The 22,030-nt window shown below is 39.3% G+C and overlaps 2 protein-coding genes and 1 long non-coding RNA gene across 4 annotated transcripts; all 3 read right to left on the minus strand.

Annotated features, from left to right (window-relative positions):
* Nucleotides 1-3,057: 3,057 nt before the first annotated feature.
* On the minus strand, nucleotides 3,058-5,519 carry LOC309480692. Its single transcript, XR_014199726.1, has 3 exons — nucleotides 4,675-5,519; nucleotides 4,410-4,599; nucleotides 3,058-4,125 (listed from the first exon to the last, which is right to left on the minus strand). It is a non-coding gene; the product is annotated as an uncharacterized lncRNA (long non-coding RNA).
* Nucleotides 5,520-6,304: 785 nt separating this feature from the next.
* LOC309480621 (uncharacterized protein) lies at nucleotides 6,305-10,322 on the minus strand. Of its 2 annotated transcripts, XM_082145232.1 has the most exons (9): nucleotides 10,190-10,322; nucleotides 9,478-9,552; nucleotides 8,740-9,165; nucleotides 8,481-8,541; nucleotides 8,163-8,255; nucleotides 7,364-7,502; nucleotides 7,091-7,183; nucleotides 6,630-6,921; nucleotides 6,305-6,516 (listed from the first exon to the last, which is right to left on the minus strand). In XM_082145232.1, exons 1-8 carry the CDS (start codon nucleotides 10,298-10,300, stop codon nucleotides 6,918-6,920), a joined length of 1,002 nt encoding a protein of 333 aa, XP_082001358.1. In that variant the 5' UTR covers nucleotides 10,301-10,322; the 3' UTR covers nucleotides 6,305-6,516; nucleotides 6,630-6,917. The 2 variants fall into 2 exon arrangements, with proteins under 2 accessions (XP_082001358.1, XP_082001359.1); XM_082145233.1 differs by lacking the exon at nucleotides 7,364-7,502.
* A 4,183-nt stretch (nucleotides 10,323-14,505) lies between these two features.
* LOC309480654 (L-rhamnose-binding lectin CSL3-like) lies at nucleotides 14,506-16,448 on the minus strand. The gene is made up of 9 exons (XM_082145281.1): nucleotides 16,436-16,448; nucleotides 16,150-16,207; nucleotides 16,055-16,078; nucleotides 15,903-15,959; nucleotides 15,613-15,748; nucleotides 15,384-15,493; nucleotides 15,198-15,242; nucleotides 14,961-15,081; nucleotides 14,506-14,732 (listed from the first exon to the last, which is right to left on the minus strand). Exons 2-9 carry the CDS (start codon nucleotides 16,178-16,180, stop codon nucleotides 14,627-14,629), a joined length of 630 nt encoding a protein of 209 aa, XP_082001407.1. The 5' UTR covers nucleotides 16,181-16,207; nucleotides 16,436-16,448; the 3' UTR covers nucleotides 14,506-14,626.
* Between the last annotated feature and the right edge of the window lie 5,582 nt (nucleotides 16,449-22,030).

Genomic DNA, 22,030 nt, shown 5'->3' on the forward strand with positions numbered 1-22,030 from the left:
GCATAAGCTAAGCTTGAATGCAGTTAAGTATTTGAGAGAGAAAATGAATGCAGAGAGAAAAAGAAATTGAAAGCAGGTATTATCTTAGAACGCCACGAGATGGCGTAGTTGCGCTCGCGCAGGCTGACGTCAGTGGGAGGCGACGCTCACGCAGGATGACGTCGGTGGGGGGCGCGTAATTTGAGCCCTGCCACACCTCTAGAGGCTGCCCTCTAGTGTCGGTGACGTGATTCAGCAGTTAAGACAGCAGATTTTTTTATCTGTGGAATCACGTGGTGTTTTGCGCTTCTGTTGCATGCGGAAAACTGACGCGAGTTTCACAACATGTGACTAACAGGAATTACACATTATACATTACACATTGAGACGGTTTTAGAATAAGAACAGGGATTATCATCTTTTCTTAATTCATAAAACTGGTCTCCAATTACTCATTACATATAAAACGGTTTACATAAAAACAGGTATTAAAACTTCGTGTTTTAATCACTAGAAACTGTGAGCAAACAGGCATTGAACATCTATTTACTTAAGCTGTGAGCACACCAGGCATCAGAACAGCTGTGAGCAGGACTTATCATCTGCTCATCTCCCATAAGCATTAATCAAAATAGCACTTTTATGATTTTTGCGTAGGTTTACGAAATTGGATCGCGAGGCCAATTTCTGACCAGGAGCTTTATCGTTAACGTATTGTATAAGGCCTATTACGACTGAAAACTATCAGATTTACGTCTTCGTCCTAAAAGAGATCCTTCGTCTTCATTTAGTCGGTTTAAATCATGTTACATGTATCAACTGCAAAGAGTTTTGCTTCGTCTTTACAGAGACAGATGTAATGTCATGAACTGCAGTTTTAGCAGAGCTGGGCTGGCTTTGTGCCCGCGATCAGCTGGGTGAGTTCGCCTTGGCGACTTATCTCACAATTCAAAACGCGCGTATAGCCTACAATTATTAATACCAATAATACACATTCAACTGAAACTGAATTTGCCCACAAAAATGAAGTTTGAAACTGCTCGAAATGTCTCCACCAAAATACATGTAGCGTAAATGCCTCTGGGTTAATGCGAATTAGCTCAAGAATATAGGGAATTTTGGCAATATTAATATTTATAACGCATGGTCATAATTCATAAATCGCATATGCATTTACTTTATCAATTATAGGAAATGCCTCGTTCTGTACTGTCTGATCATTACAGTTAAGAAGAAGCATTCCTGTTTACAAAACTCCAAGACAGTTTGTCTTCTGGCCACGAAGACAAAACCTCTTTGGGTTTATAAATTAAAACTACTCAAAGTAGTTTTATAATATAGAGCCTGTAGCTTTATAGATCTTTTGTTTCATTGACTTTATAAAAAGTGGGTTTTCAAACACAGAGACAGTTAAAAGTATAAATGGGTTTATTAATAAAATGGCACACGCTAGAGATTATAAGCTACAAATATAAACGTACGTAAAATGCAAACGAGAAAACAGACACACATTTAACCGAACAAAAACATAAAACATAGCATGACGTGATTGGAATGAATGACATGAAAGAAAGAAAGAAAGAAAGAAAGATATAGAGGGAAGATAGAGGGTAACTTAAATCACAGACCTAAGACCTAGACACCTGGAACAGCTTTTATAGGAATCAATATACTTGCGAGTTGTGGTACTCTTTCAGTGTGATGCTGAAAAGGGGACGCGCGCGTGCGCGTGTCCGGCTGGTTTGCGTCTAGCTTTGTCTTCTGGGTCGTTTCGCAAAACGATGTAAAGGCTCACTTGAATTTAACGTTACCGAGAAAGTTCAGATTCGTCTCCCGGGATGGGAGAGACTGGAAATCTTAGTTGCAAAGACCGGCTGTTACGACTCGAACATGGGTTCGTTTGATGGAGAAGGCCAGGGCCTCTTTCAGATGTTCCTTGGAGAAGCGCTGCGCCGGGGAGGAGGGTCCAGAGAAGTTGGATGAGTTGAGAGGAAGGAATGAGAGAGCGAAGAGAAGAGATTTTGGACTTTTATCAGTGTCCCAGGTGCCGTCCCCTCCTTCGTGTAGGACGAATCAGCTGTCGAGATTTTTCGAGCGGGAAGATTCCTTTGTCCGGTTAGACACGCCCACTCGAATGAGTCATGATTGACTTTAACTGGAGAGGATTTTCTCCAGACATATGAACTTATAAAACAATGCGCATCACTGAATTCTGTTATTGGAATTCAACTCCGTTAGCTGGAGAGGATTACAGAGATATCAAAAATAGGATCTAGGCGTCGTAGCCATGCAACGATACATTATTATGCATTTGTATAGGCAATAGCAGTTCTATTAAGGTCACACATAGGACATATGCTTTCCTATGGTTTACACACACCTCTTAACACACAAATTTATATATTTAGTACCTTTAGGAGTGACTTTATGGGTAAAAGTCCTTTTCTGAAAGGGGGTTTCTGTTTCACAGTCCAGAGTGTGTTTGTATGTGTGTGTGTGTTGGAATGTTGCGACCCTGTTATCTCATGCATAGGGCTGGATAGCTCTGTGGTCAAATTTTATGACCTGCCAATGAGCTCGGGTTACGGGATGCGATTCTACTGGGAGAACATTCTTCAAAAATACATTTCAGATCCAAACACTCGAAGATCATAACTGTATGATCACAACAACATTAATCACACATCCATACAGGAAATTCAGATACCAGTCTGAGTTACACACATTTTAAGTTAAACACAAAAGGATGTTGGTGTGTGTGTGTGTGTGTGTGTGTGTACGTGTGTGTGTGTTCTGGAATGTCACGAGTCTGTGAGGTTGTAAAAGTCACAGGGAGTCCAGAGCTGAAATGGGGGTTTTAGAGGGGATTCTAAGAAAACAGGGTTTCCTTATGTGACTCAAATGTCCCTCGGGGGAGCCACAAAGATGCAATTTTGACCGTTCAAGCAGACTTGGAGATCAGGATTTACTCATTTGAACAGCATGTGACCGCATGTCATAGTCATTGTCGTTACATACATTAGTGATTTATTACTACGATGACTGATTCCATATCCTTCCCATCATACAGTACAACATCTTACAGTATAAAGAAGGGTCAGAGACAGTCCTCACAGAGGTAAACACTTTTTGTAATGAACATCCACAAACAGGAATAAAGTTTACATACAGCCAAACCTTAAAGGGATAGTTTACTTTAAAATGAAAATTCTGTCATCATTTACTCACCCTCAAGTTGTTTCAAACCTGTATGAATTTCTTTCTTCTGCTGAACACAAAGGAAGATATTTAGAAGAATGTCAGTAACCAAACAGTTAACTGATCCCATTGACTTCCATAGTATTTTTTTTTTCCTACTATGGAAGTCAATGGGATCAGTTAACTGTTTGGTTACTGACATTCTTCAAAATATCTTCCTTTGTGTTCAGCAGAAGAAAGAAATTCATACAGGTTTGAAACAACTTGAGGGTGAGTAAATGATGACAGAATTTTCATTTTAAAGTAAACTATCCCTTTAAGTCCTTAAACTATAATGAACTCAAAGGGGCTACGGTTGTACACACTCTTGTTGAGGTACAGCTACTGAATGTTTTTTTTTTGTTTTTTTTTCACTAGGCTATACTGATTGCATATGGCTGGCTGTTGATTTACAGAAATACATCACAATGATGCATTTTTATTGCAAATGAGCTCTTAACAGAAAATTTGATTAACTGATTTCAGTAAATTAATAGTAGATTTACAGTATAAATCAAAACTAGGACAGTACACTTATGCTCCAGTTGTGCTTGCAAAAAATAAGCCTTGTACTTTTAATGGTAGCTGTTAAACATCTCGTTTAAATGGTGCTGAATAAAGATCCATTCATTAGTGCTACTAGGAAGCAGTAGTTAAATTCATCATCATCAGCCATTGTTTTTGCGTTTACAAAAAGGTGAAGCTCATTTGCACAAGTGTGCGCAATGGGAAGATGTTTTTTTTCATCATGAATAAACATTAATTTAGGAGATGGATGAAAGCCAATGGCTGGGACTTTGCTGCTACCTGTAGCAAACGCCAGGATGTGACCAGGGCTCAAAGTCTTCAAGAATGCCTCCTCATCGTTGGTTAGAGTCCTGTCCCCATATGTGTCTCTCAGCTCTTTATCTAAAAGCAAAGGGAAACCAGTGTTGACTTGGAGACTGGAAAATACTCAGGTTTAAGAAAGCCTGAATCAATGAATAATTGAGTGACTAATGGATTACTGTATAGGTATTTTGGTGAAAAAGCTATTTTATTCTGAAAAGCAATCAGATAACAAATGTATTCTTGTTTGTGGTACATAAACATTAGATAGGCACAGCTTGATGAGTTGTAAAGAATAAAATTAATCTGTAAATTTCCTGGATTGCCTTATTGTATAATATACTGAACTACAAATACATATTTACTTTCAACACATTGGAGAAACTCCCTAAATTGGACCACCATCAACTCCTCCTTAGCTCTTCTGTTGCTCCCCAGTACAGAGTAGCTTGGTTTGAGAATACCAGCTACGAAATCAGCTTCTTGACCTTTGTCCTCTCCTGGTATGTCAAGCAGCACACGCAAGCTGGGGTTCTCTCTCAGGAGTGATAAAACCTGAAAATTCAACACCATAAATGAAAGGCCATAAAGATAATCAAAGATGATACAGAACTGTGAGGTAAATCTTACTCCATAGTGGGACAAGCCATCAATTAGTTGATCAAGACAGCTCTGCCGTTGCACAACAGTATGGTATAGGACTGCATTTTTCACAAACACATCTCTGTCGGCCATGGTAACAACGAGTGGAAGCCCCTCTACTTGATATCGCCATGAGTCACAGCAGCTGACTGCTTTCTCCAAATCATCCTGCAAGGTTGCATGTTGAACCTAAATATTACAGATCAAACGTTATTTTCTCAAATTACTGCATTTAACCAACATTTACAGAAGTACTATGTAGACTGTGCATTTCACTTAAAGGGTTAGTTCACCCAACAATGAAAATTATGTCATTAATTACTCACCCTAATTTCGTTCCAAGCCCGTAAGACCTCCGTTCATCTTCGGAACACAGTTTAAGATATTTTAGATTTAGTCCGAGAGCTTTCTGTCCCTCTATTGAAAATGTATGTACGGTATACTGTCCATGTCCAGAAAGGCAATAAAGACATCAAAGTATTGACGTATAACACAGACGCGCTACGCTATTACACTACGTGAACTCACTCGAGGCCCAGAGAGAAGGAAATGAATAGTGGAATAAAGGTGTTATTTTTGTTTACTTTTTGCGCAAAAAAAGTATTCTCGTCGCTTGATAAACTTAAGATTGAGCCACTGTAGTCACATGGACTACTTTGATGATGTCTTTATTGCCTTTCTGGACATGGACAGTATACCGTACATACATTTTCAATGGAGGGACAGAAAGCTCTCGGACTAAATCTAAAATATCTTAAACTGAGTTCCGAAGATAAACAAAGGTCTAACGGGCTTGGAACGACATTCCAAGTCATTAATGACATAATTTTCATTGTTGGGTGAACTAACCCTTTAATAGTTACTTACCTATGACAAGAAAAGTTTGAATTTTTAGTTATTTATTTGGTAATATGGAATCAAATTTATTTTGATAATGCATTCCACCAAAATAAAAGTAACTACTGCTGTGGAATACTCAAAAAAAGCAAAGGCTTACTACAATATAATAATAATAATTCATTACATTTATATAGCGCTTTTCTCAGCACTCAAAGCGCTTTACATAGAAGGGGGAATCTCCTCAACCACCACCAATGTGCAGCATCCACCTGGATGATGCGACGGCAGCCATATTGCGCCAGAACGCCCACCACACACCAGCTTACTGGTGGAGAGGAGACAGTGATGAAGCCAATCAGTATGGGGATGATTAGGAGGCCATGATCGACAGAGGCCACCGGGCAAATTTGGCCAGGATGCCGGGGTTACACCCCTACTCTTTCGAAAGACATCCTGGGATTTTTAATGACCACAGAGAGTCAGGGCCTCGGTTTAACGTCTCATCCGAAGGACGGTGCTCTTTGACAGTATAGTGTCCCCGTCACTATACTGGGGCATTAGGACCCACACAGACCACAGGGTGAGCACCCCCTGCTGGCCTCACTAACACCTCTTCCAGCAGCAACCTGGTTTTCTCAGGAGGTCTCCCATCCAGGTACTAACCAGGCCCAGCCCTGCTTAGCTTCAGTGGGCAACCAGTCTTGGGCTACAGGGTGACATGGCTGCTGGATGTCAATAGTCTTCAGATCAGAACATTGTGCATTACCTTATTGAGGTTCTCCCTTAAATCAGGGTCACCTATATCATCAGGTGACACATGAACTTGTAGAATGTCCCCAGACACAATGTAGTCCACTACACTCGGGGACAGGAATGCAGGTGGTTCACCCCCTTGCACTATTATTGTAGACATCATCCTGCGAATGGTTCAATACACTCCATTTTGCAAGTGGAGCATGTTCAGTCTTGGTATGCATCCATTTGGTGTGCCTGAAAGATTAAATAAATTAAGAAGCACATTCTGTATTATTTTCTCTGGCATTTACAAACCAATATTTGTGGTCAGGTAGCCACAAAATATATTATATATATATATAAAAAACCTTCAAAAGCTCCACTGTCCTGGAAGATAGCCTTCACCAGTAAGCGGAAAAACTCTCGTCTGGGACCCCCAAGGTCAGCAGCATCTTCCACAGCATCATGTTCATCGCTTGTAAATATGACATAGAGCTTATCACAGCTTTCTGCAAAACTGGGTCTCTTAAACACACGTGAGGCTGTGGTCCAAACATTGGCTCGACTGATATAGATCTGTCTTGTTCCCGATGTAATAACTCTCTCACTGTAGCTTGTAGAAGACCTGCAATTTCTTCTTTGCTCAGCATTTCAGATTACCTATATTAAAAAAGACAATGACAAAGATAAACAGACCTTTGACTATCTGTGCATTTACTCCACTATCACCTTCAGTGCACAATGATATAACTGTTCGATGTTGTTTGCGATGTTTACACTGGTGTAAACAAGATATTTACCGTAATAAAAAATTACTTGTAACTCTTACTTTAAAGTATTAACAGCAGGTCCATCACACTCTTCTAGTAGACTACGCTGAATTGCCTCTTCAAGAGCCTCATCTTCCTCCAGATAAACAGGGCTGAGCAAACAGAGATAAGCAGGGACAGCAGAAAATTCAGTAGAAATGATATATATATACCAGAGAGAGAGAGAGAGAGAGAGAGAGAGAGAGAGAGAGAGACTTTTATCAGAGGTTCATAATGTGAACGGACCAACATCTACACTGCTGTATTTCTGTGAAGCCCAAACAATATCTTACACAAATTCTGCCACATTATAAGGAAACACTTGTCTCAGGTCCTCTGCCTGGCCCTGACTTTCACTTTCTTGAGTGCTGCTCTCTGTCTCCTGACATCTGGCCTCACTTTCCCTCTGTGATGAAGGCACTGTACTCAGCACTGCTTAAAGAAAAGGAGGGTCAAAGGGAAATATTTTTGTAATGATGTTAATCTCATTTTATATAAGTGCAACTTAACCCTAATTCCATCTTTAAGTGTTTTCCTTTAAAATAAATTTAAAAGGCAGCCTTTAAGAATTTAGGGTGAAGCAAAACTGAATAAGATGAGCTAGGTTTGAGAGTCGCCTCTCCCTTTCAGTACAAATGACTGAATTGTGCTACTAAGCTCAGTCTACACCTCTTATAATGACTTGTAGGTAGATGAATCAAGACAATCTAATTCAAATACAGTTTACAGGTTGCTTACAGTGATCCTTTTGAGGCTGACTTTTAAATAAAATAACTGGTGCTTGCATTCTGTCAGGTTTGCTTTTGTTAAGCTTTGGTCACACTACAGGACTTTCAAAGTCTTAAGATCACTGTACTGTTCACACTACACGCCTGTCTTGTACTCAGGAGTGTTGTGGTTTGAACACTTCATGACTGGGGGGTGGTCAACCAACTCCAGATTCTGAGCCAGTGCCTTGGTCAAGGGCACTGACTGGATAATTAATCTAAATGTGTCGCAAACACCCACACAAACACGGGAGAACATGCAAACTCCACACGAGTTACCATACAGCCCATAGAAAATATAATATAAACAAGGGCTGTAACCTACTTCTTTGACGTGATGGACTTTCTTGCAGTCTGTCATTTTCACTCCCTTGACTGATGAGCTCACTTTCACTTGAGGAAGGTGACACTGTATGAACTAAATGACATGTTATGGACAAAAGAAGGGAAAACATATATAAGTAATTGGAAACAAAGTACTTAACATTTTAAATTAATTACCCATATCTGAATTTTGGGATGAGCAGAATTAGAACAAATAAAAAATGTTATAAATGAATTTTAAACCCATTGCTGTGAGAAAATAACTGTTGACTGTGCCTACAACCTGTTGCGAAACAACATTTCAAATTCTCACACCCACCTCTCCTTCTCCGGCCCACAGGACTTTCAAAGTCACTATCGGAGAGATCCTCAGGTTCCTCCTGGAGAAAAAAGTATGTTATGTGTGATATATAATACATCAAGCCAGTGGTAGTTAAGTATTTAACACTAAGTTAACCTAAAAAAAGGATATGTTATTTATGTAAAGCAGAATAAGCAGCAACATACATATTTTTACTTCCAATACATTGAATGTTGCCAATAACTGAAACTCTGTACTGTCATATAAAACTGTTTACCTGTACAGGTTTGCATATTAATGCCATTATATAGAGACAAGTGGCTGAACTAATCGAGGCAACTTCTTTTCCACCCCACAGAAAACTGCTTGAGACGTTTGGTTTCATTAGTCTTTTGCATCCCTTGACTGTACTCAAATACTCGAATGGGAATGACTGGCCCATAGACAATGCAAACGTTCTTCTGAAAATGGCAGTCATTTCTTCTCTAAGTTGTGCTTCAGACCAGTCAGATGTAAAGGAGATCTTCCCAATAAGGCCTTCTCGTGCAAAATTTGCTCTTGAGTCTCCCCTTGGAATGCAGAATGTTGATGCTGATGAAAAAGGCAAGCACACAACATCTCTTGTATAGTGTTTGCAGGCTTTGTTTTTTCTGACAAAACGTGAGTGTGTAGCAGTCCTTTGATGAACTGATGGAAAGGGAACCTGAAATCAATGAAAACACAGACACCTGTGCATTACAAGAGAGCAATACGTTTTTAGTTCATTGTGAATGCAAACTGTAGATGCAAACCAACTAACTGATAGTATCATCAACCCACCGTGGGGTCTCTATACGATTGATCGATTACCAGGTGGTTCATTAACCTTTTTTTGTCAATAAGCAATATATTAAATCAAAACACTGGTGTTGTGTAAAATATGCCACCATGATTGGAACTAATGCCGAAACATTACACCACACAAATTAAAAAACCAACAAACAGCTTGCTAGGTTACATGAGTATGAAAGTATACCGAGCGGTATGATGTCCCAGTGGAGGTGGTGGGTGTGGCTGGCCCCGGCGGTGTGTAATTGTAGGTGGTGGGAGTCTGAAGAGACATTAGCTAAATATTAGCAACATTATATTTCATGTGTTTTTAGTGTTTAAATGTCCAGCAGTCAAAAACCAGGGTTGAGATTGGCAAAGGAAACAAAGAGAGATACATTTTATTCTTTTTTACAGTATGCACTCTGACTGTGGTACCTTATTCACATTAAATTAAATGTCTTTATCATTGTGACTGCCTCTGTCCTCCATCAGCATTTCTCTCTCTCTCTAGCCAAGCAGAGAACGGTTTTATCTTGTGAGTAAAGGCCAGCAGGTAAGCCAAGGTGAGATGTCTGACTGAGGACAGAGGCAGATTTCCATTTGACCAACAATTTACAGTGTCATTTGTGGGCCTGAGGGGTGACAAGCAGCCTCCGTTAGCTGTAACGCTAAATTATATAATTTATGCTTTGCTGCTCAGAACATCTTCACATAATCGTAAACTCACATTTACTCATGAGTTCATCCCACTGCGTCACTTAACCGGTGTGAGTTTTACATAGAAAACAAATGTGCTAACGTTACATATAAAGTGCATTTGGTGCTAGTAGCAAATCTCTACTGGCTACCGTTAGCTAGTTTAGTTAAGTTAGCCTTGACAAGAATCGAATGCTACGTGATTTGGAAAACATACTTACCGAGGTGGCCTGTGGTGGCCCTGAGGCGGTTGCTGTCGTTGTTGAAACATTTTGAATTGCCGCCAGGACGGCTCTGCCGATGCTCTCGGCCAACGCCGTTTCGTTGGACATTTTGAACGACGTACCTGGTCCGGGGCGGGCGGGGAGCGAACATGACAGAGAGTGATGAGTTGACAGAGAGTGATGAGTTGACATTCAGTCAAAGTGAGCCCCCTCGTGGCTGGCTATTATGGCTGCAGGTCATAAGTCCCGCACTTTTCATAAAAGTGACACCAGCCTACTCTTCAAATACAGTTTCTCCAAACGTGATTATTATTTTAGGTAGTTATTATCACGATAATCCATGCCCAAGAGTCCATTTCCTCGGATGAGATGCTTTTTATTTGTTATTTGACACTATAAACCATTCTATAAAACACACACTGACCTCCTTGAGCTTTTATTTTGGCACTTCCGGTTACCGGCATTTTTAATTTGCATATTAGTTAAATATTTAGTTTCCCCCGAAACATTTAGATTCAACATTTAGATTTAGATTTAACATTTAGATTCAACATTTAGATTTAGATTTAGATTTAACATTTAGATTCAACATTTAGATTTAGATTTAGATTTAACATTTAGATTTAACATTTAGATTTAGATTTAGATTTAACATTTAGATTTAACATTTAGATTTAGATTTAACATTTAGATTCAACATTTAGATTTAGATTTAGATTAAACATTTAGATTTAACATTTAGATTTAGATTTAGATTTAACATTTAGATTCAACATTTAGATTTAGATTTAACATTTAGATTTAACATTTAGATTTAGATTTAGATTTAACATTTAGATTTAACATTTAGATTTAACATTTAGATTTAACATTTAGATTTAACATTTAGATTTAGATTTAACATTTAGATTTAACATTTAGATTTAGATTTAGATTTAACATTTAGATTTAGATTTAGCATTTAGATTTAACATTTAACATTTAGATTTAACTATTTAAAATATCCCTAAGTTGATAAATATTGTTTTTAAATGTGCTAAAAAGTGACCGTCAAAAATTCATACCAGTTTTTTAAACATAGTTTGAAGCTAAATGTGACAAAATGTTGCTGTTATTTTCAGCTTGAGCCGCTTTACAAACGGCGCCCCATAAGAGCGCGGGCGGGTATAGACATATACACTAGATGTCGCATTGGCTACTGCGAAACCCGTGACGTGACTCAATACAGGGCAGGTATATATGCTCCGCTTTAGCTGTGATAGGCTTAATAAATAGACCTGAAGCAACCAATAGTAGCCTGAAGCCAAACATCTATACTTAGCTGGACAATAACTTTATTCTAGAGCTGCTATAAAGACAAAACACTTTAATTTCCTATTATCACTGTAAAGCTGCTTTGGAACAATCTACATTGTTAAAAGCGCTATATAAATGAAGATGACTTGACTTGACTTGACTAATTAATGCACAATTTTCCTTACAAATTATATTATCAGCATTGCAATATGAGTAAATGTAGCTGTGTAAAATGTAAGGGATGATGCCACCCTTCTAAAACAATGTGTATTTACTTTTAAATTGTAACATATTTAATGGAATGGAATTATAGTGTATTTAGTGTTAGCTCACTATCTTAGCCTTTTTCAGTGCATTAGGTGAGGTAAACTGATAATATTAATGATTCTCATTTCTTTATCAAAACACAAAAACTGGTACCATTTTGGAGAGAAATTGGGTATTTTTTAATCTCTCTATTTAACCCACCTCAGGGTGTGTGTGATGCTGAACTATTGTATGAGTTTCTAAAGGTTTTTGAATTATTTGCACAGTTATGAACATTGATATTTTATGTGCAACAATAGCATGCTCAGGCTCAGTTCAAACAATATGACTTAATATGGTGATGGGTGTACTGTTTTGATGCATTTTAAAAAGATGGATGATTTACATTCTTCAGTCTTTCTGACAAAGAACAAAATATAATGTGAATTACAGTGTGTACAATGTTTTGTTTTTTTTACTTTATTAATTGTAGTGCACACAGTGTTTATGTAATCTTGGGACTCGTAACAAAAAGAAATAAACAAGGAGAGAGAATGATTTGTTTACAACATTGTCCACGCTTTACTTCACTCTTTTTTCTTCTTACTTTTTCCAACCACAGACAATTCTCTCTTACAGCCTCTAGCGGACTGGTTCAGTATTGCAGTCCATGAACATTAACACAGAACATAACATTCCCCTCTTTCTTTTAGGAAAGACTCTTAACAAGTGGTATTATTCAGCCCAATTTCCATCCATTATGAATTATGCCCTTAAACTTAAAGTTTACTTCTGTATCTTATAACATATCAATTATAAACACATGAACACATTCAACATGTTTTCAGTTACTTCCCTACTACAAAACTAGTGTTATTTCATTCACTCTTCTTTGTTTTCCTTTACTCTGTAGCATAGTCTTTTAACCATACAGGAGGCTGTCTAGCCCGTGTGCTCTTAACTGGCTCACGCACAACATTCTCTGTTCCAGGGCTAACCTGAGCATTTTCTAATGCAATTTGAGTGTTTTCTGGAACCAGAGACAAGTGAGCCGCGTTCCATTTCTTCCCATCACTCAAGACATACGTGCTTGGTCCCAGTTTCTTATTCACTAACATCGGAACAGTGAATTTCCTTCCAGCCTTTGGTATATGCATAGGTTTTCTTACACGTACACAATCTCCACACTTGAAGGGTGGTGGTTTTGCTCCACGTTTCTTATTTGTGTACCGTTTCATCTTTTGATTTTTTCAATCCTCTGAAGAGATTTAAAGGTACAATATGCAAGAATTTTTGCCGCTAGAGGGCGCTACATTCCAAACAACAACAACGGCGTAGCTTGATGACGATGTGAAGGAGCGTGGAATGATGGGAACTGTCGTTTTAAACTCCACCGTGGATGTAAATCAGTCAGACGGGAATCGAAAAATCATGTTCATGGATGAGGCTAAGTTCTATTTTTATAAATGTTGCGTTTAATGACATGCTTTTTGTGGCGAGGGGGGCGCGGTCTGTGATGGGAGAGAAAAGAGACGAGCAAGTAGGTCAAGTGCAAATGCACCTGTGTCTTATTGCAGTGATCGGCGTGGAGAGACCGCTTATAAGCCGCGCTGGAACGAGAGAGAGACTGGAGAGAAAATTGGACGCAGAGGAAGAAAACCGGTGGATCCGAGCTCTCATTTTTGAACTGTTTTGTGCCGTCGCGGTTGCCACAGTGAATGCGCGTTGTGCGCGGCTTTTGTTTGTTTTGCTTTATTTTAATAAAGTACGAGTCCCAGTCACGACGACGCGTCTTCTTCCTTCCTGACTCTTAAACCTCACACTATTTCATTAGAATGAATTAACCGCATGAAAAGTAAGGTTTAATACTTCATAGATGTTACTGTATTTGTTGAATTCATTGTTGTGATAACACTGCGCAGTTTTACATGTTCTAAACAATTGTTGTAAAAATACATTCGAACATGCCCACATCATTTGCCAAAATACTGATTCATCTTTATGTATAACACATGCTATATTTATTTACATGGCCATAAACACCAGACGTGATAAACAATGTCAATAAACTAAACACAAATCTAAAGCAATAATACTTTCCTTACATAAACATAACTATTACCGAATGCTACATTTGGAAAATATTAAATTAAGCATGCTTTGTTGACAGAACCAGCTGCAATCGGTAAAGAATAATTGTGTCCCATAACGACTGCAAGATACAAGCTAAAGTTTGTAGCTTGATAGACGCTACAACTAGGCCTACAACTTCCGCATTTGTCCAGGCCTCCACGCAGTACGAGCGGAAACCGAGGGTAACGCGGATATGACGCAATTGACTGGCGACTCCCAGCTCCCCCCTGCTCTGTTTCCTTGGTTAAAATCCCAATTTTCTCACGATTTAAAAATAGTTGGAAACATTTGGGATATTGTAAGTAATCAATTTAACAAAATATATAACACTGGCCTTGAGATTTTGGGATATTTTAATGCAAAATTCTTACATATTGTACCTTTAATCTCATTTATCTTCAGTTGGATTAAGCAGCATTCACTTCACTTATGACTAACTTATTCTGTCAGATAATAACATAAGTTATTGAGAATTAACAGAGGTTTAGATGTTGATGAAGCGTTTCGTTTGACGTTATCATCATGGTGATCAGTGTTTACTTTAGTTGGGTTCTTGGCCCTTGTTAAGTTTTTTAGCCACTGTAGACATTTTCAGAAAACACTTCGGCATTGATAAGCAGGTTGTTTTTGCACTGAAATTCTCAGACCATTTTTAAAGCATCTGGACTCCACTTTATTTTTTATATTTACTTTATTTTGCTTTCATTGTCATTTGCCATGATCAGGACACAAGGTACATTTGTGGCAGGATGGTCAATGTCATTTACAGCAGTATGTCACTTCCAGATACTTATAAACACCCACACATGGATCAGAGAAGACAGAATTTGAAGCATTTAGTTGACAAGACTTCTTCCCATCACACCTTAAAACAAAATTGGAAAAGTTAGAAGAAAGAGAGATTGTCTATTAGCATCATTCTACAGCCTCTCAAAAGTAAACTAAAAATTAATGTTTCTTTGTCCATATTAAGTAGCCATTTAATAAACAGGATAATGGTCTCAAATGTACACTTACCCTTTGATGTATTGAATATGTAAAAAAATAAAATAATAAAAGATAGTGAACCCTAAAGTGACTGTAGATGAAGTACCTGGAACGCAGGCTGCTGGTCTGAGGAGAGTAACAGTCTGGACTGGTTGCGAATTCATGAGGGCAGGTTACGAGATCTCGTCTTCCATAATTGGCATGATGAACATAAATAACACCTTTACCTTTTGATACACAGACACTTGGTGAGAATTTCCTGAATGATTGTTTGTATTGTGGACTGGAGGCTGTACACTAACCTCAGCATAGTAAAAGAACATACAGAAAGAGGAGAACTTACCACACTTAATGACACTTTGACTATTTTCACAGGTTACACTTCTTTCTACATTTTATTTGGGTGGAAGGGGAGCAGAGGTCAGAAATATACAGTAACTACCAGTACAAGATATTCAAATATTTTTACTCATTTGCTACACCTTAATTTATAAAATATTCAGCTTAATTTACGATGGAAGTTACTTACTTGCTGGGACACAGTCATAAGACAGATCCAGGTATTTATAAGTTCCATAACAAGGATCAGAGAAAACAGAGTTCACTGCAGGAACCGTACAGCACGTACTACCATCACACCTGATTCATGGACAGACAATGACAAGTACTTAAGATTCATATTGTCTGTATATTAAAGCTATTGTGCTTAATGTATAAAATGAAGTTGTACATTTTCCTATGTAATCAGTTAAACCTACCGAGCAGACATTATAGAGAGGGACTCTGCTGTTTTGCAGCGTGTATTTGAGATCTGATTAGCTGGTTTCCCACTAATGCACGTTTTGGAACAAGTCCGCCCATAGTTGGCTTGATTGACCTTTATGAAACCCGAATCTATTGTTTAAAGAAAAGACACAGAATTGTTGTAGTTTAAGGACATTCCATGTGGTTGGAGACACAAAGGCTCCAGATCCCCGTATGACCCTGTTCCCTGCACTCATACTGTTGCATTTAGGAACAAAAGCCAAACATATGACTAATTACTCACCACAGGTGAGATGTGCAGATTCTCCTTCACATACCACAATTTTTTTTGCTTCTGCACCTGCAGAGGAATCAGAAGTAAGATTACTTAAACGTTCTGTACTTGAAAGTCTTCATTTAATCAGACAAAACATGTATTAGTCAGTATTGCCTTACCATGTTGATACAGAAACAGCAGCACTGAAAATCCAATAAAAACAAGTTGAAACATTTTAAATCATGCATTGAATTGGTTCTAAATTAGTACTTACAAGTGATCCAGCTTAGCTTTTTCACCAGCATGTTGAATGTGTGAACAGAAGGAAAGCCCTGGAATTATTTTAAAGGGACACGTGAGCACACAGTATTTATAACAAAAACAAGATTCCAAAAGACAAATTTTCACTCAAATTATTGCAGAAAAGGACTGAATTCCATTACAACACCCTTATATTGTTCAATTTAGCACAGGTTAATCCAAGTGCAATTTACTGAACAAACAAATACAAAATAAACAATACATGACTACAAATAGAGAAGCATAAACATGAGACTCACCAAACAGCAGTTACAGAGAACAACGCTTGACAAGAATCTAAGGGAACTCGATGCCTATATATACACAAGGACTAATCACATAACAAGACACACCTGAAAGTAAGCAACACCATTAACCAATAGGCTTGTTTGAGATGCGCCTTGCCTCGCCTGAAATGAATGCGAGAGTAGGCGGATGCAGTGAGGGGAGGAGTGAAAAAAGCGCAGGCAAGACGGACAGTTCTCTCTTCTCGCAGTGGATCTGACACCTGTGAGATCAAATATGGATATCGCGGGATTCAAGGGATTCACGCTCGTGACCAGTGTTGCTAATAAACTGGATGTAATTTAAGTTCTGTTGCTTTTATATAAAAATCATTATAATGAACAAGACACCCATTTAATTAGGCAACATACCAAAGATGTGTTTATCAATCATTTTTACTTTAATTACAGACATGTTTTATATATATTTTTATAAATATGACAACAATCAAATAACCCATAAATCACACTGTCAGAGAGTTTGGGAATACTAACACTTAATTTAATACACATAAAAACATGAGATCAGAGTTTTAAAATCAAACAGTTTAAAAGAGAACAAGTATGTTGTTGCTGTGTCGTCAGCAAGTCGTTTGCCATCGTGCTTTTGATCAGCGCAGTCAGTGGAGAGCAACTGCGCTCGACTGCAGAATTCGACACGTCCGCCTTGCGATCGCGAGAGTTTTTTGACATATGTCAGCATGACATCAGAGCAAGGCGGACCGCTCTAGGACACATTTCTAACCGGCATGCATCTCGCGGTGATCACCGGCGATCGGTTCTGCGCAGATTTTGCTCATCTCAAACAAGCCTTCTGTGAAGACACAACTGAATACCACATGACAAGACCATAAACCAATGAGAACAAGACATGGCAAAGGAACCAATGGTGCGTCTCAATCAGCTCCCTGACTCCAGAGTCCATAACCAACAGAAGGTCAATGAAAACTAAAACTAACAATTCATAATGATGACATTTTATACAGTACATGTATTTCATTATTTATGTATAATTGTATTTCTTCCACATTAATTGTTTTCATTTATTTATACATTTATTTCCACTTTTATATATTTCCACATTTCTTTATGTATATTTGTATTTATGTCTACATTTATTTATTTCAAAATTTCTTTGTCCGTATGGTAATGAGGGGGGCGTGTTTTACTTCAGACATTGCAATCGATCTCGGAGTGGCAGTGCTGAAGCTTTGAGGTCACCTTGTGGTGTGACCAAACCAAACGCAAGAGATTTGTTGATGTGCCTTTGCAAGTCACACAGGGAATGGATGACTGAGAGATGGGCAATATGGCCATAATCTTATATCACGGGTTAAGTCATTGAATATCACCCTAACTTTATGTATATTGGGTGAGTATCCACAGGGCCATATAGGCAGGGATTTATAATCACAGAGGTCTCAAATTGAGTTAGGGTGGTTCGGGGACACCCTCCCCCGAGAAAATTTAGATTTCTCTGATCTACATATGTGGACATTTTAAGACATTTGAAAGCCAGAAAAACTATGTCAGTGGTCAGTAGATTATTTGTCAATACCTACTCTCTCCTCTCTCCATCACTCTTCTTTTTATCCCAGTCTCCTTATCTTGGATATCTATATAATATCCCTTTCTCTTCCTTTCCTGAAGCTGAGCTTTGACTAATAGTCTTTTCATTTTCATCTGTGCCAGTGAAGAAAGTAAACATATAGGGTAAACTGATATTTATGTTGTATGAATCATTTTCTTAGATCAGTGAATTTACTGATCTTGGATATGTGTCAAATTTCGACACAGCATTCGCCTTGCGGTAATCCACACAGAATCAGAAGGAGCCGTCCGTTTTGGGTACCAAAACTATTGGATTCCTCTATCACTCCCATCTCTAGCATTGCCTCTTATTCAGACTGAACGACCCTTTTTTTGTGCTCAGGTAATCTATTTGGCCGGCTGCGCACTACGACACCTGGCTCTGTCTCAATGTGGCGCTGAATGAGGTCCGTTCGACCAGGCAGGGGCGAGAACACATCCGCAAATTCTGCTTGCAACTTGACTACATCATTGAGCTGGGACGGCTCTTTTCAAAAGTCTTGTGAAGAAATAATCAGTATGGGTTTCATGGCCTTATTTCAGTGACAATTTTTTTTTGTATTTTCACAAACCACGCATAAATGTCATTATCTCAAAACTACAAACTTTTACATACATGCTGCTGATATATTATTGTAGCAGAGTTTGTGCTGAATACAGTGTAATTAGACTTTAGCCATGAAAATATCACTAGTAACAGAAAAAAACACAAATGTCAGAGCATGTCAGAACACCTCCAGCGCCCAGAAAACAGCTCAGACCTCAGAGGGTTAAGCTGAGTGTCTTGGGTCACTCGATACAACCGATCCTTTATCAGAGCAAAATAAGGATAGACAAGTAGTAGATCCGGTTGGAGCAGCTGACCATCAATAGAACGGACCTGTTCAAAGGCATTTTTGAGCGTTTCATCCTGGGACTGTTCCAGGGGAAAGTATCCGTGAGAATGGTTCTCTCGATAGCACTCCGTTACCCTGAATCAGTAACCAGTGGTCCTGGTTCAGCCTCTCCCACCTGAGCGACCGCCCCCCTTCCCCACTCTCTATTTTCCCAAGAGACATCTGCACCTAAATATCCCAATAATAACCCTAAAACCCAGCCAATTAGTTCCCAAAATGAGCGGATGTCGGAGGTGCGGGGTAACCGTCTGGTACTATAGGATAACTCTTGTAGTAATGTAATATGTATTGTAAATACACATGGCATTAACTTTTAGAGTATTATTTTAACATCACAAATTGTGTCTGTTCTTTTACAGGGTGACCTTGTTCTCATGAGGAACCAATACAGTGGACAACTGAGGTCAAGTGTAACGAACGAAACTGTGTATTTACATGATTGTGCGGTGTGCCCCTTTAAGAGACTGATCACGTCATTCATGACGTGCGCTATGCGTGATGACGTTGTTGAGTTGAGTGTAAGTGAGATCCACCGTAGATGCTAAGCGTGCTCTACTATCTTTCTATACTTTTGTTTTGTTAGTTTTATTTTGTGACGCTAAGAAAGAGTAATCTCTCATGTGTGAGAGGATCGCGTTGCCTGTGTTACCTGCCATTAAATGTGCATCATACAGCCTTTACGCCTCTAAACTCTTCCTTCTATTGACTTTGTGAGAGCTATCCTGGTCAAAGCGTTACAATTGGCGCCCGAACAACTTGAATCTGGATCCGTCATCTACTGGGAACCTGATAATTTACAACTCCGATCGTGTGTGGAGATCTTTGCAGAGACTGGTGAGATTAGCTTGCTAACGCTGGGCGACACGTGTGCGTGGACCGCGTGCAATGACAGCTGATTAATTTGATAAATTTAGACTGTGCGCTAAGTCAGGTTTTTTTTATATATATATATATATATATATTTTTTTTTTTGGCCGATGGTAAAGGACTGAGTGAAGTGGATCGATTGGGAACGGAGGATTATAATTTTTTTTTCCCCATCATTTTTGGAAATGATCCAACTTTTTCCTCACTGTTTTCAAACGCGGACTGACATTTGGATCTTTACCTTTCTGTGATATTGCAGCACGGGTATAATTTTTTTTGCTTTGCGTGCTTGGAACTTGAATGTACTTTGTGCACAAACGGACAACAAAAACAATTTTTTTTTGTCTGAACTGAATTTGTGAGCACGGAAGAAACGAACTTTTTTGGAACAGTTTTTGGAAGTCTTTCTTTCCTAATTCATTGTGAACTGAACTGCTTGTGCGAACGGGGCGATTTCTAACGTTTTGCACACATTTGGATGATCAAGTGACTTTGAGAACATTACTTTCACTTTGAAAAAGCGTGTTCCTTTGCTCTGGGTATACTGATGGTGGACAATATAATAACTGAACTCACATAAAAGGGAGTAAATCTGTATGTTTTGGTGACATTTGCTATTTCACAGTCTAAATGTTGGATTATTGTTTTTTTTTTAAGCTTCATCTGATGGTGTGTATTTTAATGTCAATTTATTTTTCTGGGTTACATTGTGAATTTTACAGTTGTTGTACCGCTGGTTATGTGAATGCACAGTTACTGTGATGGCTTACTACCCAGACTTTAAGACTGACTTGACCTACTCATTGCCAGACTCTGTTCCCAGGCGGAGACAAAAGTCAGCGCAGCCTGCTGCAGTGAGTCTGGAGACTCAAGTGGAACTTCTACAAGCTGAAGTATCGGTGCTACAACAGTGTCTAAATGACTCTCTCCAGTTGCAGCAGAGCATATTAAGAAGGTTTGGACCTCAGAATGTGGACACCCTTGCAGCGCCACACGACCAGCTGCCTCCTATGGCCAGTTCTACGCCACACACCCGTGTTTCACCAAGCCAGGTGCCACTACAAGGTACATCTACTGATAATGTTTCTCTCAGAAATGTGACATTCTCACCACAGGCTAATTCTTCTGATGTGAGTAATACTAGTAGAATCCTTGCATCCGTACTGCACCAGTCAAGGCTTGAGCCACCTGTATTTGCAGGAGATGGACGTGTAAGCCCAGAGGACTGGCTCCAGTCAGTCAATGTTTACAGGACCTCACTTGACTTAACCGATGCCCAAATTCTCCTCGAGCTGACTCGATTTTTGGCAAAGGAACCGAAAAAGTGGTTCACAGTCATTGACTCTCATGTCGTCACATGGGCCCAGTTCTGTGATTTCTTCAGGACAGTCTTCCTTCCCTCAAACAGTCAAGAACAAATAATGAGGGGAATCCTAGACCGTATACAGAGTCCTGAAGAGCCCCTCCCTACTTTTGTGGCCCATATGCTAAGTGAGTTCAGGAAGCTGAAAACCCCCCCACCCGAGCAAGAGCAAATCGACCTTATTTCTAAACATGCTCTTGAGAAATACAGAGTTGCACTCTATGGAACCTCTGTTTCCTCAGTCATGGATCTCCTCCTGAGGGCTCATGAGCTCCATGTGGTTCTTGGACCAAGTAATTGTTTCCCAACCTCGGGGCAGAGTAAAGCTAAAATTGACAAAGGAACTTACTGTTACAAGTGCTCACGTCCTGACTTCACTTCTCGCACATGCCCAGATTGCAACCCAATTCCCAGAAGGAGCTCACAACGAAGCGAGTCCCCTGATGTGCATTCAGGACAGAATCCTGATGCAAAGGATACAAACAACGGCGAAAGCAGTAATGGAGGGGAAAACATTCCTTTTGTCACACAGAGGGGAAACTACAGAGGGGGGAGGATGATTCGCAGAGGCAATCCTCCCTCCAGAAGATGAATCCGCCTCAACCGACTGTTCCTGCACAACCTGTCCTTTGTCATGTGGAAGATCCCACATCCCCGTCCTGTTGGAACACCCCATTAAGAGTTCATATTAACCTACGTGGCCAGGTGGTGGATGCTACACTTGACACTGGCGCATCACTTTCTGCAGTGCAGGCAGACATCGTTCAAAATCATGACCGATTGAAGGCTAAGATTCAACCATGGACCTCTTCCCCTATACAACTGGCAGACGGTGGTGCATGCCTGCCCGTGGGG

This window comes from Leuciscus leuciscus (assembly GCF_965113295.1).
Source record: "Leuciscus leuciscus genome assembly, chromosome: 18".
NCBI classification, from domain to species: domain Eukaryota; kingdom Metazoa; phylum Chordata; class Actinopteri; order Cypriniformes; family Leuciscidae; genus Leuciscus; species Leuciscus leuciscus.

Coding starts and splice junctions, on each gene's coding strand:
- LOC309480621 (XM_082145232.1), bottom strand. CDS start 10,300: ATGTCCAACGAAACGGCGTTGGCCGAGAGCATCGGCAGAGCCGTCCTG. Junction 9,166..9,477: donor CTGGGACATCATACCGCTCG/GTATACTTTCAT, acceptor CATTGATTTCAG/GTTCCCTTTCCATCAGTTCA. Junction 7,184..7,363: donor TATAATGTGGCAGAATTTGT/GTAAGATATTGT, acceptor CTGTTTGCTCAG/CCCTGTTTATCTGGAGGAAG.
- LOC309480654 (XM_082145281.1), bottom strand. CDS start 16,180: ATGCTGGTGAAAAAGCTAAGCTGGATCACTT. Junction 15,960..16,054: donor GCTGTTTCTGTATCAACATG/GTAAGGCAATAC, acceptor ATTCCTCTGCAG/GTGCAGAAGCAAAAAAAATT. Junction 15,494..15,612: donor CTCTCTATAATGTCTGCTCG/GTAGGTTTAACT, acceptor TCCATGAATCAG/GTGTGATGGTAGTACGTGCT.